This window comes from Heptranchias perlo, chromosome 5 (genome assembly GCF_035084215.1).
Source record: "Heptranchias perlo isolate sHepPer1 chromosome 5, sHepPer1.hap1, whole genome shotgun sequence".
NCBI lineage: Eukaryota > Metazoa > Chordata > Chondrichthyes > Hexanchiformes > Hexanchidae > Heptranchias > Heptranchias perlo.
The window spans coordinates 111,413,135-111,437,202 of record NC_090329.1 but is presented as its reverse complement, the minus strand read 5'-3'; the positions used below and the strand labels follow the sequence as shown (position 1 = coordinate 111,437,202).

Genomic DNA, 24,068 nt, shown 5'->3' with positions numbered 1-24,068 from the left:
CGACTGACTCTGAGCCTCCGTGTGCACTGCTGCTCAGAGAGGTCCAGGAGGCTGAGCCTCGGTTTGTGGAACGTGTGGCGAGGGTAGTGCCCTCTGCGACGCATCTCTCTCTGCGGTAGCCCTCCCTCCTGCTGTACAGGTGGATGTGTCACAGCACTCTGTTGTGGAGCTCCACGTGTCAGAGGTGGATGGCGAGGCTGGTGATGCTGCTCGCCCTCCGAGGAGGTCATGACTGCAGCTACGGCGGCCCCCATCTGCAAGATGTACATCTGAGGGGGTCCGCAAGGTAGGTACATGTCTCCGGACCCCGGGGTAAGTGTGCAGGTTGGTGACTTCGACCATCAGGAGGAGGGTGGTGGAGGCCAAACTTTGTCCCAAGTGACAGAGCAGCCTCCTGCAATGGCTGAGGGTCTCCCCACCCCCCCCCACCTGTCAAATGGACCTTTGCAGCTGCCATAGGCTGACGGCTGCAACACGTCCATTTCAACTGGGAATGTTTCCCCCAGTGTGTGAAACAGTCCCATGTTTATCCAAAATCTCTCACAGTCCCTTAATCAGGTCAGTTAATGACCTGAACAAGCAAAGTAAATACACTCAAGTGGCATCCCGCTGGCTTTATCATAGAATCATAGAAGTTACAACATGGAAACAGGCCCTTCGGCCCAACATGTCCATGTCGCCCAGTTTATACCACTAAGCTAGTCCCAATTGCCTGCACTTGGCCCATATCCCTCTATACCCATCTTACCCATGTAACTGTCCAAATGCTTTTTAAAAGACAAAATTGTACCCGCCTCTACTACTGCCTCTGGCAGCTCGTTCCAGACACTCACCACCCTTTGAGTGAAAAAATTGCCCCTCTGGACCCTTTTGTATCTCTCCCCTCTCACCTTAAATCTATGCCCCCTCGTTATAGACTCCCCTACCTTTGGGAAAAGATTTTGACTATCGACCTTATCTATGCCCCTCATTATTTTATAGACTTCTATAAGATCACCCCTTAACCTCCTACTCTCCAGGGAAAAAAGTCCCAGTCTGTCTAACCTCTCCCTGTAAGTCAAACCATCAAGTCCCGGTAGCATCCTAGTAAATCTTTTCTGCACTCTTTCTAGTTTAATAATATCCTTTCTATAATAGGGTGACCAGAACTGTACACAGTACTCCAAGTGTGGCCTCACCAATGCCCTGTACAACTTCAACAAGACATCCCAACTCCTGCATTCAATGTTCTGACCTATGAAACCAAGCATGCCGAATGCCTTCTTCACCACCCTATCCACCTGTGACTCCACTTTCAAGGAGCTATGAATCTGTACTCCTAGATCTCTTTGTTCTATAACTCTCCCCAACGCCCTACCATTAACGGAGTAGGTCCTGGCCCGATTCGATCTACCAAAATGCATCACCTCACATTTATCTAAATTAAACTCCATCTGCCATTCATCGGCCCACTGGCCCAATTGATCAAGATCCCGTTGCAATCCCAGATAACCTTCTTCACTGTCCACAATGCCACCAATCTTGGTGTCATCTGCAAACTTACTAACCATGCCTCCTAAATTCTCATCCAAATCATTAATATAAATAACAAATAACAGCGGACCCAGCACCGATCCCTGAGGCACACCGCTGGACACAGGCATCCAGTTTGAAAAACAACCCTCCACAACCACCCTCTGTCTTCTGTCGTCAAGCCAATTTTGTATCCAATTGGCTACCTCACCTTGGATCCCATGAGATTTAACCTTCGGGATTCCCACCAGCGGGGGCTGCGCGCGCACGCCGGCACGTCATCAGGGAACCCGGAAGTGGGCGGGATCGAGGCGCGATCCGGTCCCGCACCTGGATTTCGGGATTTTCGGGGCCCCCCCCGCCGAGAAAGCACCCGGTAGCGGGTGCTAAAATTGGGCCCCTGATGTGAGTCCCGAGAGTGGAGGCACAAAAAATGTGGGCCACTTTAAATTGCCTGTCCAACTAAAATCAGCAACACACGGGCATAGTAGAAAGGGGAGAGTGGTGCTCAGGATGGTCACTCCATTTGAGTGTCACCCAGGCACCAATATCAAAGTGCCTTTCAATTCCCTGTTGGCTTAGCAAATGAATGTAATTATGTGCGGTTTATATAGAAGATATACTGGAGAAAGTCCAGGTAGAACGGATCCACAGATCTGGATCATATAGAATTTTTGTTGTTCTTTGTATGTGGGCGATTCTGGTTAATCCATATTTATTGCCCTTCTCAAGTTTCCCTGAGAAAGGTGATGGTGGGCCTCTTCCTTGAAATGCTATAGCCCTTGTGATGGTGCTCCCACAGTGGTGTTGGGTAACAAATTCCAGGATAGTAACCCAGCCTAGATGAAGGGATGGCAATAAATATCCAACTCAGGGTGGTGAATGACTCGGAGGTGATATTCCCATGATATTGCTGCTTTGTCCTTGGTGGTAGAGGTTGCATGGGAGAGAAGTGCTGTCATAGTAAGCTTACCGAGTTGCTGCAATGCATCCTGTTGTTTATACATACTGCAGCCACAGTGTGTCAGTGATGAAGGAAATGAATACTGAGTCCAGTGGTTCCAATCAAGCAAACTGCTCTTGTCTGGACGGTATTGAGCTTCTTGTGCGCTGTGGCTGCACCCATCTAGGCAAGTAGTGAATATCCTATTACAATCCTGACTTGAGCCTTGTAGATGGTAGGCTTGAGGGTTCAGGAAGTGAGCCACTAGCCTCAGAGTACCTAGCAACTGCCCTGCTCTTGTAGCTACAGTTTTGATATGGCTGGTTCAGTTCAGCTTCTGGCACATCATTCTTACTTTATATAATAATTTATAATAAAGGTTCTCCTCTCAAAGACTTTGCTAACAAGGGAAAAGCTTGCTCTTTGCTTAGTGCAAGCGGGTCTCTAGTGACACTGCTTGTGTTAAGTCGAGGATTAGCTGTTTTATAGTACAAAAGCATTGTACCATTTAATACACAATATTTTCTGATAATGGGGAGTTGTGTGTGTGAACTGGTCTGACCCTTCAATGGTCATGAGGTTGACTTTTTTTCTTTAAATGCAACACTTGCTGTCCAGACTCTCCAAGGAAGAAAGGCCTTTTGAGTGAGGTACTCGAGAACTGGTGATATGTGAAACTGGACATCCACATGAGTCATTGCCCTTAGGAGAGAAGCAGTGAAAATTGAGCAGATGGGTGTTTACCCAGAGCAGTCTGAGTTTTGGTTATAAGACTTGATCCAAAACAAGAGAAAAAAATTGTTAATTTATCTTTGTACAAGAGTTTGTTCTGATTTTTAAGTAGTAATTCTTGGGACATGGGTGTCGCTAGCAAGGCTAGCAGTTATTGCCCATCCCTAGTTGCTCTTGAAAGTGCCAGCTTCTTGAACCGATGTGGTCCATGTGGTGAAGGTACTTCCACCGTGCTGTTAGGTAGGGAGTTCCAGGATTTTGACCCAACGACAACAAAGGAACAGATATATTTCCAAGGATGGTCTGTGACTTGGAGGGGAAGGTGGTGGTGTTCCCCTGGCCTGCTGCCCTTGTCCTAGGTGGCAGATGTCGTGGTTTTGGGAAATGCTGTCGAAGAAGACGTTTAGTGAGTTGCTGTAGTGCATCCTGTAAATAGTACTCACAGCAGCCATAGTGTGCCGGTGGTGGATGGGCTATCGATCAAGCGGGCTGCTTTGTCCTGGATGGTGTCGAGCTTCTTGAGTGTTGTCACAGCTGCACCCATCCAAGCAAGTGAAGAATATTCCATCACCCTCTTGACTTGTGCCTTCTAGTGGTGAAGAGGCTTTGGGGAGTCAGGAGGTGAGCCACTCGCTGCAGAATACCCAGCCTCTGACGTGCTCCAGTAGCCATGGCATTTATGTAGCTGGTCCAGTTGAGTTCCTTGTAAAGTTTGTCACCTTAGACAGTAGAATCAATTTTTATTGGGGACTTTGTAGACTACTTTACATTTCTACATTATTTAACTACAAATATCTGAATAGTTTACCATTAAAAGGTTTTTGAGAACACAAGATAAAATTGAATATTGATTTAATTTTATATGTCTGATAAAATTTTACAAAAGCATACACTGGCCTTTCTCTGCTACCAACTTTAGCTCAATTTTGGCTAACCCAGAGCAGGAGTGTGATTCTGACTAATGCATTTTGGTACAATGAGGGATAGAGGTATATGATTCCAAGTGGATTTGCACTGAACACTTAATCCTTTCTACTCCCTCCTCTCCTCTTTCACGTATTCAATGATCTTGTAAAAATTATACATGACCATTAAATAGCCATAATATTTCTTAAAATAATGGCGTAAAGCCAAACCGTTCATATCAGATGATGAAGAAAGCTAGTGGGAAACTCCCCATATGCAATCAAATTCCTCCATCTGAAAGTCACTTTCAATAATACATTTTCTGCTGTCTAAAAATGCAGTTATGTAACAAATTTTATTAAATGAATATGTAGATAGGCTATGGGTAGCATCAGTTTGTTCATAAATACCGGGAACAGGATAGATGTAGTAAAGATAATTGAGATCTTGCAGTCAGTCACACAAAAATAGCCTGGCAGCACATAGGAACAGGAGTAGGCCATTCAGCCTCTCTAGCCTGTTCGGTCATCCAATTAGATCATGGCTGATCTGTACCTCAACTCATTTACCCGCCTTTGACCCATTATCCCTTGATATCCTTGCCTAATAAATATCTATCGACCTCAGTCTTGAAAATTTCACAACACAGGATCTAAAAGTTAGAAACCCTCAGTTAAAAGGATGCATTAGTATATCACTGTATCAGAGTTCCATCTTTTCCCTAAACTACACACCGTTATAGAATAAATGCACACAATAAATTGTTCAACATAAGCATAATTCCATAACCAGGAAGATCAGATTGAAGCTCAGAGGAGAGATGAAGGAAACTGGTTGTTTAAATTTAATTATTTCACAAAGAGGATAGTGAATGTGCAGAGCAGTCACCCCAAGGAGACAATGGAGGCGGAATGTGCCTACAGATTTGAATTGATTTTTTTATAAAGTTCCTTTAACAAAGAAAAATGGCCCGGCTCTTCAGGGTAATCAGAAAAATGGATGCCGAAATAGAGAGGGAGATTTCATACAGCACAGACTGAGGCTATTGGCTCATGGTGCCTGTGCTGGCTCTTCAAAAGAGCTATCCAATTAATCCCACTCCCCTGCAAATTTTTCCTTTTCAAGTATATATCCAATTCCCTTTTGAAATTTATTATTGCATCTGCTGCTCCACTTTTAGCTGTCCACTTCTTTTGGAAAATGCGATTAAGCATAAGACTATTCTTTATATTTCTTTGTAAAAGGTTGTATTTATAGAAATGAGAGCAGACTACTCGGCCGACTCTGTCATCTATGTTAGTCATGGTAGCTCTTGTATTTTTAATCCCAAATCCCTATCTTTTCTCTCTCACTGGTCCCAACTAGCCATCACTGGATTTTTTTCACACTTTTTAAAGCAGATGAATTTAAACCATGAAGTGATTTAATATTTTCCCCATACCAAAGTTGAGTTTTTGCACTAACATTGCATTTAAATGCTAACAAGTATGTAATCCTTTGTGTGTTGCAGTAATGGGAAGAGCAAAGTTCCACTTTTGTTTGTACATTTTGTTACTCTGCAGTTGTAACAAAGTATTGCATAATTGCTTTTTTGTTGCTGAGTTATTAGCCTCAGCTTTCCAGCACTTCGCTATTGTGTAGTGGTTACAGGTGCATCAAGGTTTTGCTCAAATTTTGTGCTGAAGTAACTTGCTACAGTTGACAGATGTTGAACTACTTGACATATTTCTGGGTCGTTATAATTTCTTAACGGATGCACGGTATCTCAAACAATCATCTTAAACGGCGAGCAGGAGAAACAAAACAAGGCTGTCTCAAAACTAGCTTGGTTGTTGATGCAGAAGTTGCAGAACTGTGTGTTCTCGGCACCAGGCCAACTGATATATTGAAGCAGTGCCACAATGAAGAACATTTTTTTTAAATCAAGCAATCTCATTTAAATAAACTTCAGTATAGCTTTGTATTGTATATAGATTTGTCCGTGTCCTCTTTTGTGGTAAGTTGTAGAAAAGCTGCTGTGAAAGTGCCTTGCTTCAGTGGTGTTTAATCTTGTGCTAGGAAACTGCTTGAACAATGTGTTCTAGGCAGTGGGCCAAGTGGTTTTAAAGAACGTTCAGCCTACAGCTGGTCCAGTGTTCGTTTCAGTGAGATTGAGAGTTATCAAAAACAAACTGATGTCACTAATCTGTGTTTTTGATATTTGTACTAACCTGTTTTCTGTAGCCTCACTAAATGGATGACCCTAGGACAAATTATAGATGCTCTGTGCTCTCATTTGTGTTTTTTTCTTACAGTATTTTCTCTTGCAGGGTTAAATGTAAATAATGTTATCTTTCTTTATAGGAAATGGGAGTGAGAATCCCCAGGCCTTTGGGGCAAGGACCAAGTGAATTCATCCCTGAAAAAGAAGTATGTATGTTTCTCTCTAACATATGAGTCTCCACTTTTGAAACTCAAATGCTTTTAATTTAGGAAAGTTACAGCAATACACTCAGTCTGGCATTCCCAGTGGTGTTAATTGCATGAGATGTTTAAAAGTAGGTATGTCAGTGATGCTTAATGGCTTGGCAAGACATCTTTACAGAATGAACTATAAAAGCCCTGTAGCATATTAGTTGAATGTCTTGACTATTTAAATCTACTGTCCTTTACAGTGTCCTAAGCAGAGGGAGGAAAAATAAAGAAGCCAATTTGTGAAAAGGTTCTGTCCCACCTGTTATGTTCTAAAGCTGTTTTTTTTCTCCATGATTTGGTGGGGGTAATGGGCATTGCGTGAGTTTAGTATTTGTGGCAGTGTGTCATTAGCAGGAATTGGCGCAGAAACGTAACCAGCAGATTCATCTTGTAAATGCACAAACTGCTTATCAATTTAAAATTGAACTGGAAATTTTCCTAAATTTCCCTTTGCAAAATTTTTTTTCATTCGTTCGTGGGATGTGGGCTTCGCTGGCAAGGCCAGCATTTATTGCCCATCCCGAATTGCCCTTGAGAAGGTGGTGGTGAGCCGCCTTCTTGAACCGCTGCAGTCCTTGTGGTGAAAGTTCTCCCACAGTGCTGTTAGGTAGGGAGGTCCAGGATTTTGGCCCAGCGATGATGAAGAAATGTCGATATATTTCCAAGTTGGGACGGTGCAGGTGGTGTTGTTCCCATTTGTCTGCTGCCCTTGTCCGTCTAGGTGGTAGAGGTCGTGGGTTTAGGAGGTGCTGTCAAAGAAGCCTTGGCGAGTTGCTGCAGTGCATCCTGTGGATGGTGTACACTGCAGCCACGGTGCGCCAGTGGTGAAGGGAGTGAATGTTTAGGGTGGTGGATGGGGTGCCAATCAAGCGGGCTGCTTTGTCCTGGATGGTGTCGAGCTTCTTGAGTGTTGTTGGAGCTGCACTCATCCAGGCAAGTGGAGAGTATTCCATCACACTCCTGACTTGTGCCTTGTAGATGGTGGAAAGGCTTTGGGGAGTCAGGAGGTGAGTCACTCACCTCTGACCTCGTGTAGCCACAGTATTTATGTGGCTGATCCAGTTAAGTTTCTGGTCATTGGTGACCCCCAGGATGTTGATGGTGAGGGATAGAATCCTTTTAAAATTAAAAGGCTAAACAGAAAAAGAATCGAGGCATTGTAACTTTAAAAGAGATAGCTAGAAGTAATAATTTTGGCCTGAAAAATACAGTTTGCAATATTTTTCTGTATTTATTCATTTCCCTCCCCCCCCCCCCCCCCCACCCTCACCTCATACATCTCCTAATTGGGAAGGTGAATAGATCAGTTACAGATTTGGCTGTTTTATTATAGTTTCTCTGCTTGTGAATAATCACTGACATTTCAAAGTAAGCATCCCACTCTTATTACGTAAAGCATGGTTGATGTATTTTTTAAAGTGTAAAGTAGGAACAACTTTGTATGTTGAGGGGAAATTTTTGCAGCCAAATTCCCTCCCAAGCTAATATCAAAGGCATCAAACTTGTGTGAATGAAATTAGTCTCTGGTTGGTGTGCACTATTACAGATGTGTATGAAGGCAACTACCGTGCTGTGATGATTACTGTGCTCGGTGTCACTGCATGAGTTGAAAATTACATGTTTTTAAACAGATCCTCCAAGTAGGAAGAGAAGATGCGGAGACACGCGTACTATTCATTGAAGCATTTGCTACCTTGGGTCGCCTGGACAACATCACCTTGTTGATGGGTTTCCACCCACAGTACCTTGACAGTTTTCTCAAAACCCAACACTACCTGATGCAGGTGGATGGTCCGTTGCCATACCATTATCGACACTACATTGCAATAATGGTGAGTCCCTTTTGTAGCAATGTTCGTTTGGTGCATGAAGTGTACAGTCCACTGTTAGTTCAGTATTATTTATTGCTCAGAAAAAAGTTGAATTATCCAATACTTTAAAGTAATTAATTCAACAGCACAGCAAAACACTATCGGAAAATTGGACGCCATGGTCATGGTAGGAGCTGGTTCCTTTACTCTTATCTTACTGGATCCACTTGCTTTGGGCCTTTTCTTTGCTGTCATTCCTACCAGCATCAGCATCCTCCCGCACAATATCAACAATCAGGATTCCACAGACGTTGGATTCAAAACTGAAGTCTGCTGGCAGTCACAATAGAGAACTCATGCACACAAAAGCGGCTTGCTGCTTCAGAATGGGTCATCGGTGTCCTTGTGGAATCCTCAACTGTCTCAGATCCAGCTATTTCCTTTGCTGGTGGGATGAAATTAAAATGCGAAGAGCAGTTGGTACTGGATTCTGTTCTAGATGCAGGCATTTCACATGAGCTCCTCAACTGTCAACTACCACAGTGACTTTCCTGTCTTTCAGTGCTACGATTGAAGTGATGTACGCACTCTCAAAAAGAGCGCAAGTTATCCACATCTTTCTGTTGTTAATAGGCAGAGTAACAACACCACAGAAACATTGGGGTGAGGGGAGGGAGGTTGGAATTGCCAGCAGTGCAAATCATGACAGTCATTCACTGCTTTTCTTCCTTCCCACCTGAGCATTTTTTTGTTGATGAAAGCTAACACTCTGCTTGAGTGTATCTCGTAAGAAAAAAAAAGGACAATCACATAAGCATGAAAGATGTCTTTGGAATTACAGTCCCCACCACTTAAAACGTCCACGTTTAAAACGGGCACTGGCTTATGTCGGCCAAAAAGTGATAACCTTTAGCCATTTCCATTAATGCCAATTTCAAAGTTGCCGATTATAGCATCTTAAGTGCTACGTTTATTTTGGGCAGAAGCTGATGTGCTTACTCACTAATCTTGAAGTAATCTACCCACCTTATTTAATTTCTCTTCTGATTTGTGAGCAGCAGTAGAGAAATTGAACACTTCTCCATTCATTTTTGTATCCAGTCTGTTTATCGGGCATTCCCAAGTCAGGTGTCAGGGGGCCGTTTGCAGCTCATTTCACTTCATCTGTTGCACTCAGCAAACTTGCTGCTAACATACCTCCAGGTCTCAGTTCATGGCTTGTCTGCCTCATCGTCAGAGTCGGTGGCAGCAGCAGCCAATTCTATTTCCAACACACGCTCGCTCGGGTACATCGGCGGACGAACCTCATCTGGTATTTGTTCGGCTGAATACTTGCTGCTGCTCTGCAGCCTCAGCTCCCGTTTCACTTCAGATCAGAGATCCAAGTAACAGACCAGAGTGACCCATAACAATTTAACTTAAAACATTTTTTTAAAGAGGGGATTTCAATATATAGGTAGCGAGACAGTTAAATTGAAAGGTGGTGTAACGGGAGCGTGAGTGAAACGGAACCTATAACTGTATCACGTTATACCGGCCATCACGTGTAGCGGGCAAGTCCGTTCGCCTGAAAGCCCTCGCTATAAATGGTGGGGACTGTATAACAAGGTAAATTTTCAGGCAGTCTATCACTCTCCCAGTTGTCAATGCTTTCTGTAAGCACGTTGCTTGCCTCCCTATGTGTGGACCTAGACTTGATTAGACTGATCCATGTTGCAGGAACAAGATTGGTTCCAAATTCTTTGGGAAATTCAATTGCCCTTTCCTGCAAAACTAGCCAACTAGCTCAGGTTGAATTCAACTTATACAGCAGATTTCACTGGTCAGTACCCATTTGGAATGGGAATTTGAATTGAGGTTCAAATTTAGCAATAAGTTTCGGATGCATTTTAATTTATAGAATCTTGCACCGCAGAAGGCCATTCGGCCATCATGCTTGTTCAGACTCTTTGACAGAGCTATCCAATTAGTCCCACTCTTCCGCTCTCTCTTCATAGCCCTGCAGATTTTTCGTTTTTAAATGTATATCAAATTCCCTTTTGAAAGTTACTATTGAATCTGCTTCCATCGTCATTTCAGGCAGTGCATTACAGATCATCATAACTCTGCGTAAAAAAAAATGTCTCCTCATCTCCCCTCTGGTTCTTTTTTTCAATGTCCTCTGATTACTCGCCCGTGGAAACATAAATAAGGAAAAACTATCAAAACTCCTTACAATTTTGCACACCTCTACTAAATCTCTCCTTAACCTTCTCTGCTCTAAGGAGAAAAATCCCAGCTTCTCTAGTCTCTCCATTGGGAGGCATTTTTTCCAGTATTTAAATTCAAATTAACAGCTAATTTGAATTAAGCAACTAAAAATTAAGAGTAGATTGTAGTTTATAAATCTTTAAGCTGTAAAAGTTTTTCAGTATTCACAGTACTTGTATCTTTCATCTTGGAATAGTTTTTGTTCATTTGGTTCTATATGTGGGAAGACACAAAAAGGATGAGAAAAGACTTCTGGCCCATCAACATTCACCCTATCTGTTAGATTGTGTGCCACCCTCCCTGTTCGATAGTAATATTAACTCTGTAATGTAATTCTTCAACACTTGAAAACAAAATTTAGTTTAGTTTTCATTTTGCTGTAAAAAGTTTGTTGCAGGCCCCAATATTTTTTTTCTTGGATTGTAACAGAATAACATTGTTAATATCTAGTTTCAGCCAGTTTCAGTTTTACCAAAACAAATGCTATTTTAAAAAGGCATGGGAAGGTGCATCAATTCTCAGTACCAAAATGTAAATGAGAGCCTGTTGTTGTGACCAATCAGTATTGTTCAGGGAATTCAATGAAATTTACAATTTTTGATGAACTTTGGAACATTAAGAGTCTGAACTTTTGGTGTTTCTACAGGCTGCAGCTCGACACCAGTGTTCATATCTTGTTAACCTCCACGTTAATGACTTTCTCCAAGTTGGTGGAGATCCCAAGTGGCTAGCAGGATTAGAATCTGCCCCTCGGAAGCTTCAGACTTTAAGTGAAGTGAATAAAATTCTTGCTCACAGGCCCTGGCTTATTACCAAAGACCATATTGAGGTGAGTGATCTTCTGATTTCAACCTACACCTGAATTTCACCCGTCCTCCTTCCGCCCCCACCCCCACCCTGGGCCCTCCCACTTCTGCACTGTCTTGTCTTCACTCAACTTCACCCTGATTATTAATTCTCCCAGTCAGGGCCACCCCTTTGTGAGGCCTCACCATTTCCAAGGTCTCCACCATCGACCAGGCTGTTTCTGATCATTCCCTTAACTGCCTTGCTATCTACATCTCCCTGTCTTGTCCAACCTCCTCTACCCCACCTGGGGGGGGTGACTTCTCCCTACCCTAGCTCACGCTCTCCAACATCCTGGCCCTAGAATCATAGAAGTTTACAACATGGAAACAGGCCCTTCGGCCCAACATGTCCATGTCGCCCAGTTTATACCACTAAGCTAGTCCCAATTGCCTGCACTTGGCCCATATCCCTCTATACCCATCTTACACATGTAACTGTCCAAATGCTTTTTAAAAGACAAAATTGTACCCGCCTCTACATTGTGGACAGTGAAGAAGGTTATCTAGGATTGCAATGGGATCTTGATAAATTGGGCCAGTGGGCCGATGAATGGCAGATGGAGTTTAATTTAGATAAATGTGAGGTGATGCATTTGGCCCTCTACCCAGCATGAGTTTACTGCCTCCTTTGACATTCTCATCAGCTTTCAGCCGCCTTTTTCTGACACCCTCGTTCCCATTAGATCCCTTATGATCTCCTAACCCCACAGGTTCCCTGGTACAACGCCTGCCTTCGAGCGCTCAAATCTGAAGTGCGCATGCTGTGTGACTCTCCTGGTTGTCTATCACCAGATCTGGTGATGGTGTTTGAAAATGTACAGAATAGATGAATTTTAGGATCTGGTTTTGTTATGATATCGCAAAATACTCCTCTGTATTGTCAAGCTTGGCTGTGTAGTAGTACATAAACCTCTTGAGTCAAACAGGTTGTGGGTTCAAGCTCTACCATAGACTTGAGCACATAATCTAGGCTGATGCATCAGAACAATACGGTGAGAGTGCTGCATTGTTTCAGGAGCTGTCTTCATTTTCTATTTGTAGAACCTTGCTGTGAGCAAATTGGCTGCTGTGTGCTTGCATGGCAGTGATTGCACCAGAAGTAAGCCATTGTTTGTCCTGAGAATGTGATACGGTGCTATATTAATGCAAGTTTGTTCTTTTCTCCATTTACATCCATCCCCTCCCCTGCCCTCGGAGCATTAGCCGTTCATAGAATTCACTGTGGGGGTTGAGCAGAAGGTCTACACTACCACATCATGCAGGTTCAATTATAGGATGGTAGCAGCTTGAGTAATAAAGCCATAAAACTAATACCTTGAAATATTGGTACAGTTCACACCTACTTTACCCCAATCTACAAAATATGCTGTTTAATTAGAGTTCTAAGTAATCACTGTGTGGGATTTTAAAATGTTGACTGCTCAGAACTCTATTTTTAATAGGAAAGTATCGCCAAAGATGATACTCTGTATTTAATTAGATATAAAGATAATTTTTCTTTTTTTCAAGAACTGCACCTATTTATGTTGAGCATTAAAGAATTCATCAAGGATTAATGTGGTTCAAATTTGAATCTAGGAATGAGAGAAAAGAATGTCCTTTATCATTTTTAAAAAATTACTTTAGTCACTAAATATAGTGGAAAGGTTTCAGTTTTTTTTTCATTTTTGTTGATTATGAGAAACAGATTAACACATTTCCTGGAGAATAGAACTAAAATCTCATACCATTAACTTTACCAGTGAAGAGGTGAAGGAGGGATCAAGCAGCCTGAGATAATTTAAAGGGGATGAGAATGACAGGAAGCTGAAGCTTGTGGCAGTACCATTAACACAATTTCTTGTCTTTGTTTACAGAAACTCCTAAAAGCCGAAGAACATGGCTGGTCACTGGCTGAGTTGGTACACGTGGTTGTACTGCTCACACATTATCATTCTCTTGCATCTTTCACGTATGGCTGTGGTATTAACCCTGAAATACATTGTGATGGAGGCCACACTTTTCGACTCCCTTCTGTTGGCAGTTGTTGTGTATGTGATTTTACAAATGGAAACAATGGTGTGGACGATCTACTGAATGGCCAAGAAGGAAGTGATGTAAGTTCAAAAATGTTGAATCTTTTTTCCCCCCATCACATTCAAGTGATAGCATATAAACCAAAAGACCATTTAGATAGTTTATGTTGGGAGAACCCATTTGTTGAAGCTTAATTGTAAATAACTATTCCCTTAAATTTTGGAAACATTCAGAATTCAAGAAATTGTTTAATTCTGTGCACCAGTTTTGCAGATAAAACACCCACTTCCTTTTATGTGTTCCCATGCATGTAAATGAGAATACATCAGGTAGTAAAAGGGTCTTTCCTTTAAAAGTGAACTACAGGATCTCTTTCTCTCTTCTCTTTTCCCCCACCCCACTGCTGCAAACAAAAATGTGAGCATGGTGACAACAGTTGGTACAGGTTTCTGATGAGTGCTCTAACATACCTGCCTCATTTGCAATGTCTTACTAGTGGTTTACTGAAGTGGTTAGATGGACTGAGTTCTATAAATTCAAAGCCTAATTTATTTGTGTTCCAAAGGAAAATGTACAAGTCTGAGACAAGATTGTGATGAGGATGTTTCCTTTCTTAATGTGCATAAATACAGTGCGTGCATTAGTAATGGAAGAGCCAAACCAACATCATACTCTTGTCAGGACTCAGCCTAATGACTTCAGCTGTAGAGTTGAGTGTCATCACATAGTACTTTATCATTTATTTGAATCGTGCAGGTGATCATTTTTAGAGTACAATGGAAATGGTCTGTTTACTTTTAGCAGGGCCTGGAGGCTGCTTGTGAGGTGGAAGCTCTGATGGAAAAAATGAAACAGCTACAAGAATGTAGAGATGAAGAGGAGGCAAGCCAAGAGGAAATGGCAACACGATTTGAGAGAGAAAAGACGGAGAGTCTCTCTGTAGCACCAACAGGTGAGAATAAGATCGTTGTGTTTAAGTATTGTTAATGTTGATTGTAGTTGGCTTATTTGAATAATGTGATTAAAATTAAATGATACAGCTGTATGGTACTACAGATGTTTACTCAATATAGACACCTCCAACATTAGAGAATATTTTACATGTAGAAAATGTAAATGAGAAAATCTTTACATTTACTTGCACAAGCCTTAAATATTTGGAGCAGGGGTATCCAAAATAAGGCCTGTGGGCCAAATGCAACCCCAAGCCCATGAAGTTTTGCCCACAAAGCTCAGTGAACTTCATTTTATTTCCACATTTCTTGCTCCTGTTTGGATCTGGAAATTTGAAGTAGCCTCTTATTAGCTCCGTTGACTCATTGATGGGCAGGTCCTAAATGAGAACACCAAGATCTGTTAGGATATACTGCCTGAGATGTAGCTGTTTAATTTTTTCCAAAAAATTAATGGATGTTTTCATTTAAACTTAATACATGGCCTGTGAAACTCCCTGATATGCACCATCTGGTCCATGAAAAGAATAAAGCTTGGATACACATGACTTGGAGGCTAGTGAGACAGTATAATACTAAGTGGGGAAAGTGATTTTCATAATTAGATTCCATAGTAATTGAATGGCAACATCAGTCTGTTTTTTGATTCTACCCCAGAAGATGAAGAATCAGTAGACACAAGGGACATTTCTCGTCATTTTGAAGATCCAAGCTATGGTTACAAAGACTTTCCCAGACATGGGGAGCAAAATGTGCCCACGTTCCGAGCTCAGGTAAGATTCTAAAATATTTTTATTAGTCTTCAATATTTGAGCTGTGATGTACCAATTTGCTGTGCCACAAAGTTGTAGGACATGAGCTTATGTTTGTGATTTCTCAATCTAGCCACGTCATTGGAGTGAGGTGCTGAGCAAAGACTAGGTTATTGTCTCACTTTTTCTCCCTCCTGGACTCTCCCCTTAGTAGAAAGGGAGGAAAATCAAGCTATACTGGAACAATTTCATATCTCCCGAGTGACTTCCTTTTTTCTCCCCAGACGTAAGGGTCTGTTGGGAGCATGGGTGATGATTAACAGTCTATGGGATCATCTCAGGAGATCACATTGCAAGTACTGTATGGCTTCATATTGTTGACTGATGAGTCAAATGCCAGGGAGTGCCTGTAGATGTGTTACTTTGTTGTGGTTCTGCATGTGATTGTGACAAGTGTTGTCATTGCACAGACCTCATCCTACCCTACAGAGGAATGAGTGTCCCTCACTTGGAGATGGTGACATGTGAGATCACTAATGCAATGAGGTGGGCTGGCCTTCTCATTTTAGCAACATGAGTCCACTGTTGGAATATTATAGAAAGATCTCCAACTAATTGATTATCCATCAACGGGGGAACATAATGGCATCTTATTCCAATGTCGAATTCATAGTATATTATCCTTTATCTTACTGACAATATCATTCACCAATCCAGAGTGGATAGTAGGGTATAGTTTTTGCTATGGGCTAATGATATGATGACTGACAAATGCTTTAGACTACAGTCCTGGCCTGTGAATGGGTAGTACTTAGGCGATCATAAATGTCTTGCTGCCTTGTACTTGTTCATGGAATTGCTACAATTTTGTTATGTTAACTGTAAGCACCAAATTTATTTTTATATTTTAATCTTTGAACAGGATTATACTTGGGAAGATCATGGGTACTCCCTTGTTAACCGCCTTTACCCAGATGTTGGTCAGCTGTTGGATGAAAAGTTTCAGATAGTTTACAACCTGACTTACAACACTATAGCAATGCATAAAGATGTGGATACCTCAATGCTCAGACGAGCCATCTGGAACTACATCCATTGCATGTTTGGAATAAGGTCGGTTTGCTAAAAGTCTGAAAAATAGCTAATTATTTGACAAAGCTAATTATTTCACATCACTAATCTTAGCATTTTATATGTGATAGGTATGATGACTATGACTATGGTGAAATTAATCAGCTGTTGGATCGGAACTTTAAAGTTTATATAAAAACTGTGGTCTGCTCTCCAGCGAAGACGACAAAAAGAATGTATGATAGCTTCTGGAGACAATTCAAACACTCTGAGAAGGTACGAAGAACTTTCATTAAGGTGGAAATAGAGTATTTCTTAAAAAATACACAGAATATTTACTTTCCAAGTGCTTTCACCCACTGGCTTTTACATGATGCGGTCTGATCCAACATAGTAACTCCGTTTCATAAGAAAAACCCTAACTGCAATAGTTCTGCATTTTAATTTTGAATACAATGTACCCTTAAAGCCTCCCATGTAAAAGTAGTCTTCAACTTTGGAATTATAGGTAGTTTTGTAATGCTGACTTCAATTTGGGCATTTCTAGTTCAGTTCCCACCAGACTAGAGCCATCAGAGAGCAATATTTGCTATCCTGTTCTTTTATGAGATCTAAACCCCACTTTCCTGAGAGCTGCATTATAATGGTATATAATAACCCTTTCAAGTTTGTTTAATATTTCAGTACAATAGCTATTAATGCCTGCATTCTGAAAATATCTAGGCGGTACAATTAGTTAGCACACTCCTTTACCTTTGGAAACTGTGATAAAAAGTATTCCAACTAGTCTAACACAAGAGACAAGTCAAGGCTGTAGAGCAGAGTAGTGATTTGGGTAAAACAAGCAGAGTGTGTCAGGAACGGACAGAGTGTTTAACAAAGGTAATAGGGCATTAATGACTGAGGTCACATCAGGGAAAAATAGTAAAAAGTTAAAATTAAAGGTGCTATATCTGAATGCATGAAACATTCATAACAATATAGATGAATTAACGGCACAAATGCAGATAAATGGGTTTGATCTAGTAGCCATTACTGAGACGTGGTTGCAGGGTGACCAAGGTTGGGAACTAAATATTCCAGGGTACTTGACTTTTAGAAAAGATAGGCAAAGGAGGGGGGAGGGTAGGATGAGATAAAGGCAGTAATGAGAAAGGATCTTAGCTCAGAAACTCAGGATGTCGAATCAGTATGGGTGGCGGTAAGAAATAACAAGGGGCAGAAAACACTAATGGGAGTAGTTAATAGTTGGACAGAGTATAAATCAGGAAATTAGAGCAGCATGTAATAAGGGTAATGTAATAATCGTGGAGGACTTTGATCTTCACTTTGACTGGGCAAACCAAATTGGCAAAAGTAGTTTGGAGGATGAGTTCATGGAATGCATCAGAGACAGTTTTCTAGAACAACATGTCGAGAAACCAACTAGTGAACAGGCTATTTTAGATCTACTATTGTGTAATGAGACGTGGTTAATTAGTAATCTTTTATAGTGAAGGATCCTCTGGGGAAGTGATCATAACATGATAGAATTTCATATTGAGTTTGAGAGTGATGTCGTTAAGTCCAAAACTAGGGTCTTGGATTTAAACAAAGACAATTACATAGGTATGAGGGGCGAGTTGGCTAAGGTAGATTGGGAAATTAGATTAAAGATACGACCGTAAATAAGCAATGGCGAACTTCTAAAGAAATAATTCATAATTCTCAACGAATATACATTCCCTTGAGGAATAAAAACTCCATGGAAAAATTGATCCAATCGGGGCTAAATAGAGAAGTTAAGGATAGTATTAGTTAAAAGAAGAGGCATACAATGTTGCCAAAAAGAGTAGTAAGCCTAAGGATTGGGAGGGTTTTAGAAATCAGCAAAGGATGGCCAAGAAATTGATAAAGGGAGAAAACTGAACATGAGAGTAAACTAGCAAGAAATATAAAAACAGATTGTGAGAGCTTCTACAAGTATGCAAAAAGAGATTAGTGAAAGTAAATGAGTCCCTTAGAGGCAGAGAGGAGAAATTATAATGGGGAATGAAGAAATGGCAGAGACGTTAAACAAATATTTTGCATCTGTCTTCACAGTAGAAGAAACAAAAAACATACTGGAAGTAGTGAGGAACCAAGGGTCTAATGAGAGTGAGGAACTTAAAGTAATTTAAAATTAGTGAAGAAAAAGTAGTGGAGAAATTAATGGGACTAAAAGCCGACAAATCCCCTGGACCTGATGGCCCATATCCTAGAGTTTTAAAAGAGGAGGCTGCAGAGATAGTGGATGCATTGGTTTTGATCTTCTAGAATTCCCTGGATTCTAGAACAATCCCCGTAGATTGGAATGTAGCAAATGTAACCCCGCTATTCAAGAAAAGTGGGAACTATAGGCCAGTTAGCCTGACATCATTAGTAGGGTAAATGCTAGAATCTACTATTAAGGACGTAGTAACAGGGCACTTAGAAAATCCAAATATGATTAGGCAGAGTCAACACAGTTTTATGAAAGAGAAATTGTGTTTGACAAATCCAATAGAATTTTTTGAGGGTGTAACCAGCAGGGTAGATAAGGGGGAACCGGGGTATGTAGTATATTTGGATTTTCAAAAGGCATTCGATAAGGTGTTGCACAAGATTAAGACTCATCGGATTGGGGGTAATATATTAGCCTAGATAGAGGATTGGTTAGCGGACAGAAAACAGAGAGTAGGGATAAACTGGTCAGTTTCAGATTGGCAGGCTGTGACTAGTGGAGTGCCGCAAGGATTAGTGCTTGGGCCTCAGCTATTTACAATCTATATCCATGACTTAGATGAGGGACCAAGTGTAATGTATCCAAGTTTGCTGGGTGGGAAATTAAGCTGTGAGGAGGCTGCAAAGGGATATGGAGGTTAAGTGAGTGGGCAAGAAGGTGGCAGATGAAGAATAATGTGACGAAATGTGAAATTATCCACTTTGGTAGGAAGAATAGAGAAGCAGAATATTTTTTAAAAGGTGAGAGACTAAGAAATGTTGGTAGTAAGAGGGATTTGGGTGTCCTTGTACACGAATCACAGAAAATTAACATGCAGGTACAGCAAGCAATTAGGAAGGCAAATAGTATGTTAGCCTTTATTGCAAGGGGGTTGGCGTATAAGAGTAAAGGAGATCTTGTTGCAATTATATAGGGCTCTGGTGAGACCACACCTGGAGTACTGTGTAAATTTTTGGTCTCCATACCTAAGAAAAGATATACTTACTTAGAGGCTGTGCAATGAAGGTTCACTAGATTTATTCCAGGGATGAGAGGATTGTCCTGAGGAGAAATTGTGTAGAATGGGCCTATATTCTCTGGAGTTTAGAAGAATGAGAGGTGATCTCATTGAAACATATAAAATTCTTATTGGTAGATGCTGAGAGGCTGTTTTCTGGCTGGAGAGTCTAGAACTAGGGGTCATAGTCTCAAGATAAGGGGTCGGCCATTTAGGACCGAGATAAGGAAACATTTCTTTACTCAGACGGTTGCGATTCTTTGGAATTCTCCATCCCAGAGGGCTGTGAATGCTCAGTTGTTGAGCATATTCAGGACTGAGATCGATAGATTTTTGGACACTAAGGGAATCAGGGGATATGGGATCGGGCGGGAAAGTGGAGTTCAGGTAGAAGATCAGCCATGATATTGAATGGCGGAGCAGGCTCGAGAGGCCATATGGCCTACTCCTGTTCCTATTTCTTATGTTCTTATAAATTTAGGGCGTCTTTTCACTTGTGAAGTAAAAGTAGACATGCTACAGATTGCCTCACTGCCTCCATGTTTGGGATGAGAAATTCTGCTGAAGTTCTCAATCCTGTTTATTATGCAGCGATCCCTGCTTGAAGTGCGCATGTGTGGACATCTGGCAAGGACATAATGGGTCTCTGCCTTGATGCCTTTGCAGTCGAATAGCCTGCTGACACACTTTCAAGTCTCATATATGAAGGAAAGAATAAAGTGCCTTTCACAATCTCAGGACATCCAAAGCGCTTTACAGCCAATGAAGTACTTTTGAAGTATAGTTACTGTTGTAAGAAATATGAATAAAAACAAACTGATTATGGCATCAGAAGACACTCCACGTCTGTGCAACCTTAGGTGAGAAGGGAAGAAAAATAGCTTTGGGGAGGAAAGGGAAAACCTTCCAAATTAATTATCAATTTGACTATTATTTTCCTAGAATCTGAAAACTGTGGAACTCCTAGTCTCCCTCAGATTTTCTTTCCTCCTACAATCTTCAGATTTTAAAACCAAGGCTTGGTGTCACCAAATTATTACTGCCATATTTTTTTTGATTTCAACCTGCATTTTGGGTCTTGCCTGTCACCTTAATTTGTCAATTTAAAAATCTCCAATGAGGTGAATAGAAATGATGTTTGCATAAAAGTGCTTTCTTTCCCAGTTTTTTTTTGAATTGCCTCTTTTAACATGGAGTTTGTTTTTAAAACAAATATTCTTCTGTTCCCTAGATTCATGTGAATTTGCTTCTTATGGAAGCTCGTATGCAGGCGGAACTTCTTTATGCTTTGACAGCCATTACACGATACCTGACATGAAGAGCCTGCGCTTTCATCAGCATCAGTTGTCATTGGAGGAAACTGCCAATTCATTTGAACCAAAGTAGGCAAATTACCCATAAATTCCATTGTGCCATAACATACATCATGAAAAAAGTGTTGCCTTTTGGTGCACTGTGGCTAGCGTTCAGCTCTGGACCTTGCACAGAAGGAAAAGAATAGAAGACTGTGAAGAAGCAATGTGCAACCTGAGTATTTGATCACCAGTGCGTGTTTTGACAACACAAAGTAATTCTTAACACCTTCAATAACTTGAAGCAGCGATGCAACAAGCTATATGGTCTTGTCTTTTTAGACTAGGTTATAATGCGTGGTTGGTGTAGGTAACGGGAGTTGGAGAATTTTTTAAAAATTGGGGACTAGAAGAGTTGTGCCTCATGGACCTTTTTATAGTTGGAAATTGTTGGTGCTGCTACTCCTGCCAACGGATTGCTGCGATCACCGGCTGCCCAAATTGACTATCAAACTGAATACTGCAGCTACCTGAGCCTGTACTGTGACTTAAACTCCAGTGACAAGTCACTGTTTGTGAGACAATGCTGACATTTTTAATTGTTAGAATTCTAACACATCTCTGTATAACTTTTGAAATATGCAAGTATTTCTGCTGTAAAACAATGCTGGGCAATTTTTAAAAATATTTTTGTTTGTCAGAAATTGGTGAAGTAGTGATAGATACAGTTCAGTTTTACCCAAAGTATTGTCTTGAGAGAAGAATAGTGTACTCTTCTGAGTTTCTGTCTTCCTTGCGAAACTTACACACTGTAATGTTTTTGTGCATGTTTTGTATTGCAGCATCTGGTTATGTTATAGCTCTTGCTGTTTGTGTAAGAAGGTTTAGTTGTCCTCTGGCACAGTGATGGTTTTCCGTTACTCGTAGCTGTGTCTGGAAGTATGATTCTGGGTGACTGGACTGCAGACTTCAGAATTATAGCACAAACTCCTAATTGTTTTTTTTTTTAAATGTGATATTTTAACCATTAACAGCTTATGTAACAAAGCTGGAAATGTTTTGTGTTTACTGATGACCAGTACTTGATTGAAAACATCAGCATGAAGTCTTTTGTGTTTTCATAGGGTTTTCATCAATTTCTTAGTGGTTATAATACAAAATATTAAAGTTTTTTAAAAAAACAAAATAAATGTCATTATTGACATTCGAAATGAATAAAACTGAATTTGTTGCCAACATGTCTGTTTCAGTAAATTATCAAAATATTACTGGTGTTAATATTTATCAGATAAGCAAGTTCTCACAATTAAAACTATCTTAAAAGTTATTTTTGATTGTGTAGATTGCACTCAGAATAAATATTTTTTTCTTGAAAATCCCAGAGGAACTATAATGTCTGAAGTCATATATATAAAACAGATAATCTGTCTCACCTCAATGGAAATATAGTTGAAAGGTGCAAGTTGCCTCCTAGATCCACAGGAGCATAGCCACACATGAATCCAAGTGCGAGGAACCGTGAGGTTCTGCTAGTACTTCGTCCACAAGCTTTCCAAGAGGTTTTTTCCCCATTAAATGGAAAGTGAAATGATTTGGGCTGAAAACCCTCAAGAACATGTGTTGCCCAGGAGCACTTGGGCTGCAGAACAAACGCCTCCATTGAGGACTATTCACCAAATATTGCCACTGCACCATTGCAGCCTGAAGTTTTCTCTACCAGCTGTAAGGTATGTTTTGTTAGAACCTGCCACCTTAACCCAGAGTCACTCCTCCCTGCTGATGAGAATTTGACTAAGTAGATTGTGCAAATCTACATGTGGAAGGCTAGAGGGAAGAAGGGAGGAGTGTTTTTCTCATCCAAATCTTTGTTTAGAAAAGGAATCTTAATTTTCCAAGGTGCAGATTCTTCCAGGTTTAGATCAATTTTAAAAGGTCATCATAATTGGATAGTTCTTGCTGGCACAAGCAGAATGGTCTCCATCTGTGCTCTAAAATTTTGATTCTAGGATGTTTCATTTCACCTCTTGCATCACTGGCGCAACTAGACTCCAACCATTTAGGAACAGGAGTAGGCCATTCAGCTCCTGGAGCCTGTTCCTCCCCACGGCGCGCCCACCACCCCCCCCCACCCCCCAAATTCAGTTCGATCATGGCTTATCTGTGCCTCAACTCCATTTCCCCAACTTTTATTCCATTTCCCTTGAAACCAACAAAATCTATTGATCTTAGGCTTGAGAATTTCAATTGTCCCAGTAGCCACAGCCTATGAGGGAGAGAGATAAATACATGAGCGAGAAAATAGAAGGGTATGCTGATAGGGTTAGGTGAAGTAGGGAGGGAGGAGGCTCGTGTGCAGCATAAATACTGGCATAGCCCAGTTGGGCCAAAGGGCCTGTTTGTGCTGTAATTTCGATGTAACCTAGTACGCCAGATGGGGTCTGACCAAGGCTGTATACAGCTGAAGCATCACATCCTCACTTTTTTGAATTCTAACCCAACGCTTTTATGGATTTTCTTTGTAGAATTAGTTTTGTTGAGTTGATAAATTATTCATTTTGTCATTTTATAAAGTTAATGTATCACTGCCTCAATCCTAAACTCCATGGCTGGTTCTGTACTTGCCTGCCTGTGATTTCCTACCCATTATAGCACGAGAGACAAATCATGGGCTGGCAAGCACAAGTGATGGAAAACCTGTCCCATATATATTTCTAAAATATGTGTAAAACTACTGGTACTGTGACTATTAAAAAGCCAGTCAAGCAGTATATTTCACAGAATAGTGAGCTCTAAATTGCAGCTGCTTCCTGAGGAACAGCAGTGGCAGCTCCACGTCCCGATTTTAAAAAAAAAACTAAATAACTAAAATTAGTTTGTTCACGTGCCTTCAATGTGACAGTGTGGACAGATTACTTGCTAATGGTACAAGAGGAGGAACAATGGATGATTCTGAAAGGCTTTTATTTTTTCTTCTGTCCCTTACCCTGGCACCTGCAAGGCAGCACGCTGGTCATGGTTACAAATTTAGGCTGTCTATCTCTCTAATTATAGAATCCCCCACCACTATCGTTCATCTGTTTCCTTCAGTAATGTCTCTTTCTCCATGGGCCACCCCTTGATCCACAGTCCTGTATGAAAACTGGTGGGCACTTCTGGCACCAGTCCAAAACCTGATTGGAGAATTGGTTGGGGTACTAAATGGACAGAAATCTGGTGATGTTGGTGTGGTGACAGATCTCTGGCCATTTTTCCAATTAGTTACACCCATTTTACAACTGTTAATTGGGTA

At 41.1% G+C, this 24,068-nt stretch overlaps 1 protein-coding gene across 6 annotated transcripts in view; it reads left to right on the top strand.

Annotated features, from left to right (window-relative positions):
* The window catches only part of sesn1 (sestrin 1), a 133,780-nt gene extending 111,765 nt beyond the window's left edge, over nt 1-22,015 (top strand). For 3 of the 6 annotated variants that reach the window (XM_067985003.1, XM_067985008.1, XM_067985007.1), the window contains exons 2-10: nt 6,437-6,502; nt 8,179-8,379; nt 11,255-11,437; nt 13,313-13,552; nt 14,274-14,424; nt 15,083-15,198; nt 16,100-16,290; nt 16,380-16,524; nt 20,719-22,015. In XM_067985003.1, the coding sequence (XP_067841104.1) occupies nt 6,437-6,502; nt 8,179-8,379; nt 11,255-11,437; nt 13,313-13,552; nt 14,274-14,424; nt 15,083-15,198; nt 16,100-16,290; nt 16,380-16,524; nt 20,719-20,805 (1,380 nt within the window). In that variant the 3' untranslated portion in view covers nt 20,806-22,015. The remainder of the gene's footprint in view (nt 1-6,436; nt 6,503-8,178; nt 8,380-11,254; nt 11,438-13,312; nt 13,553-14,273; nt 14,425-15,082; nt 15,199-16,099; nt 16,291-16,379; nt 16,525-20,718) is intronic. The other 3 variants (XM_067985005.1, XM_067985006.1, XM_067985004.1) reach the window with 3 other exon arrangements.
* Nucleotides 22,016-24,068: the final 2,053 nt, after the last annotated feature.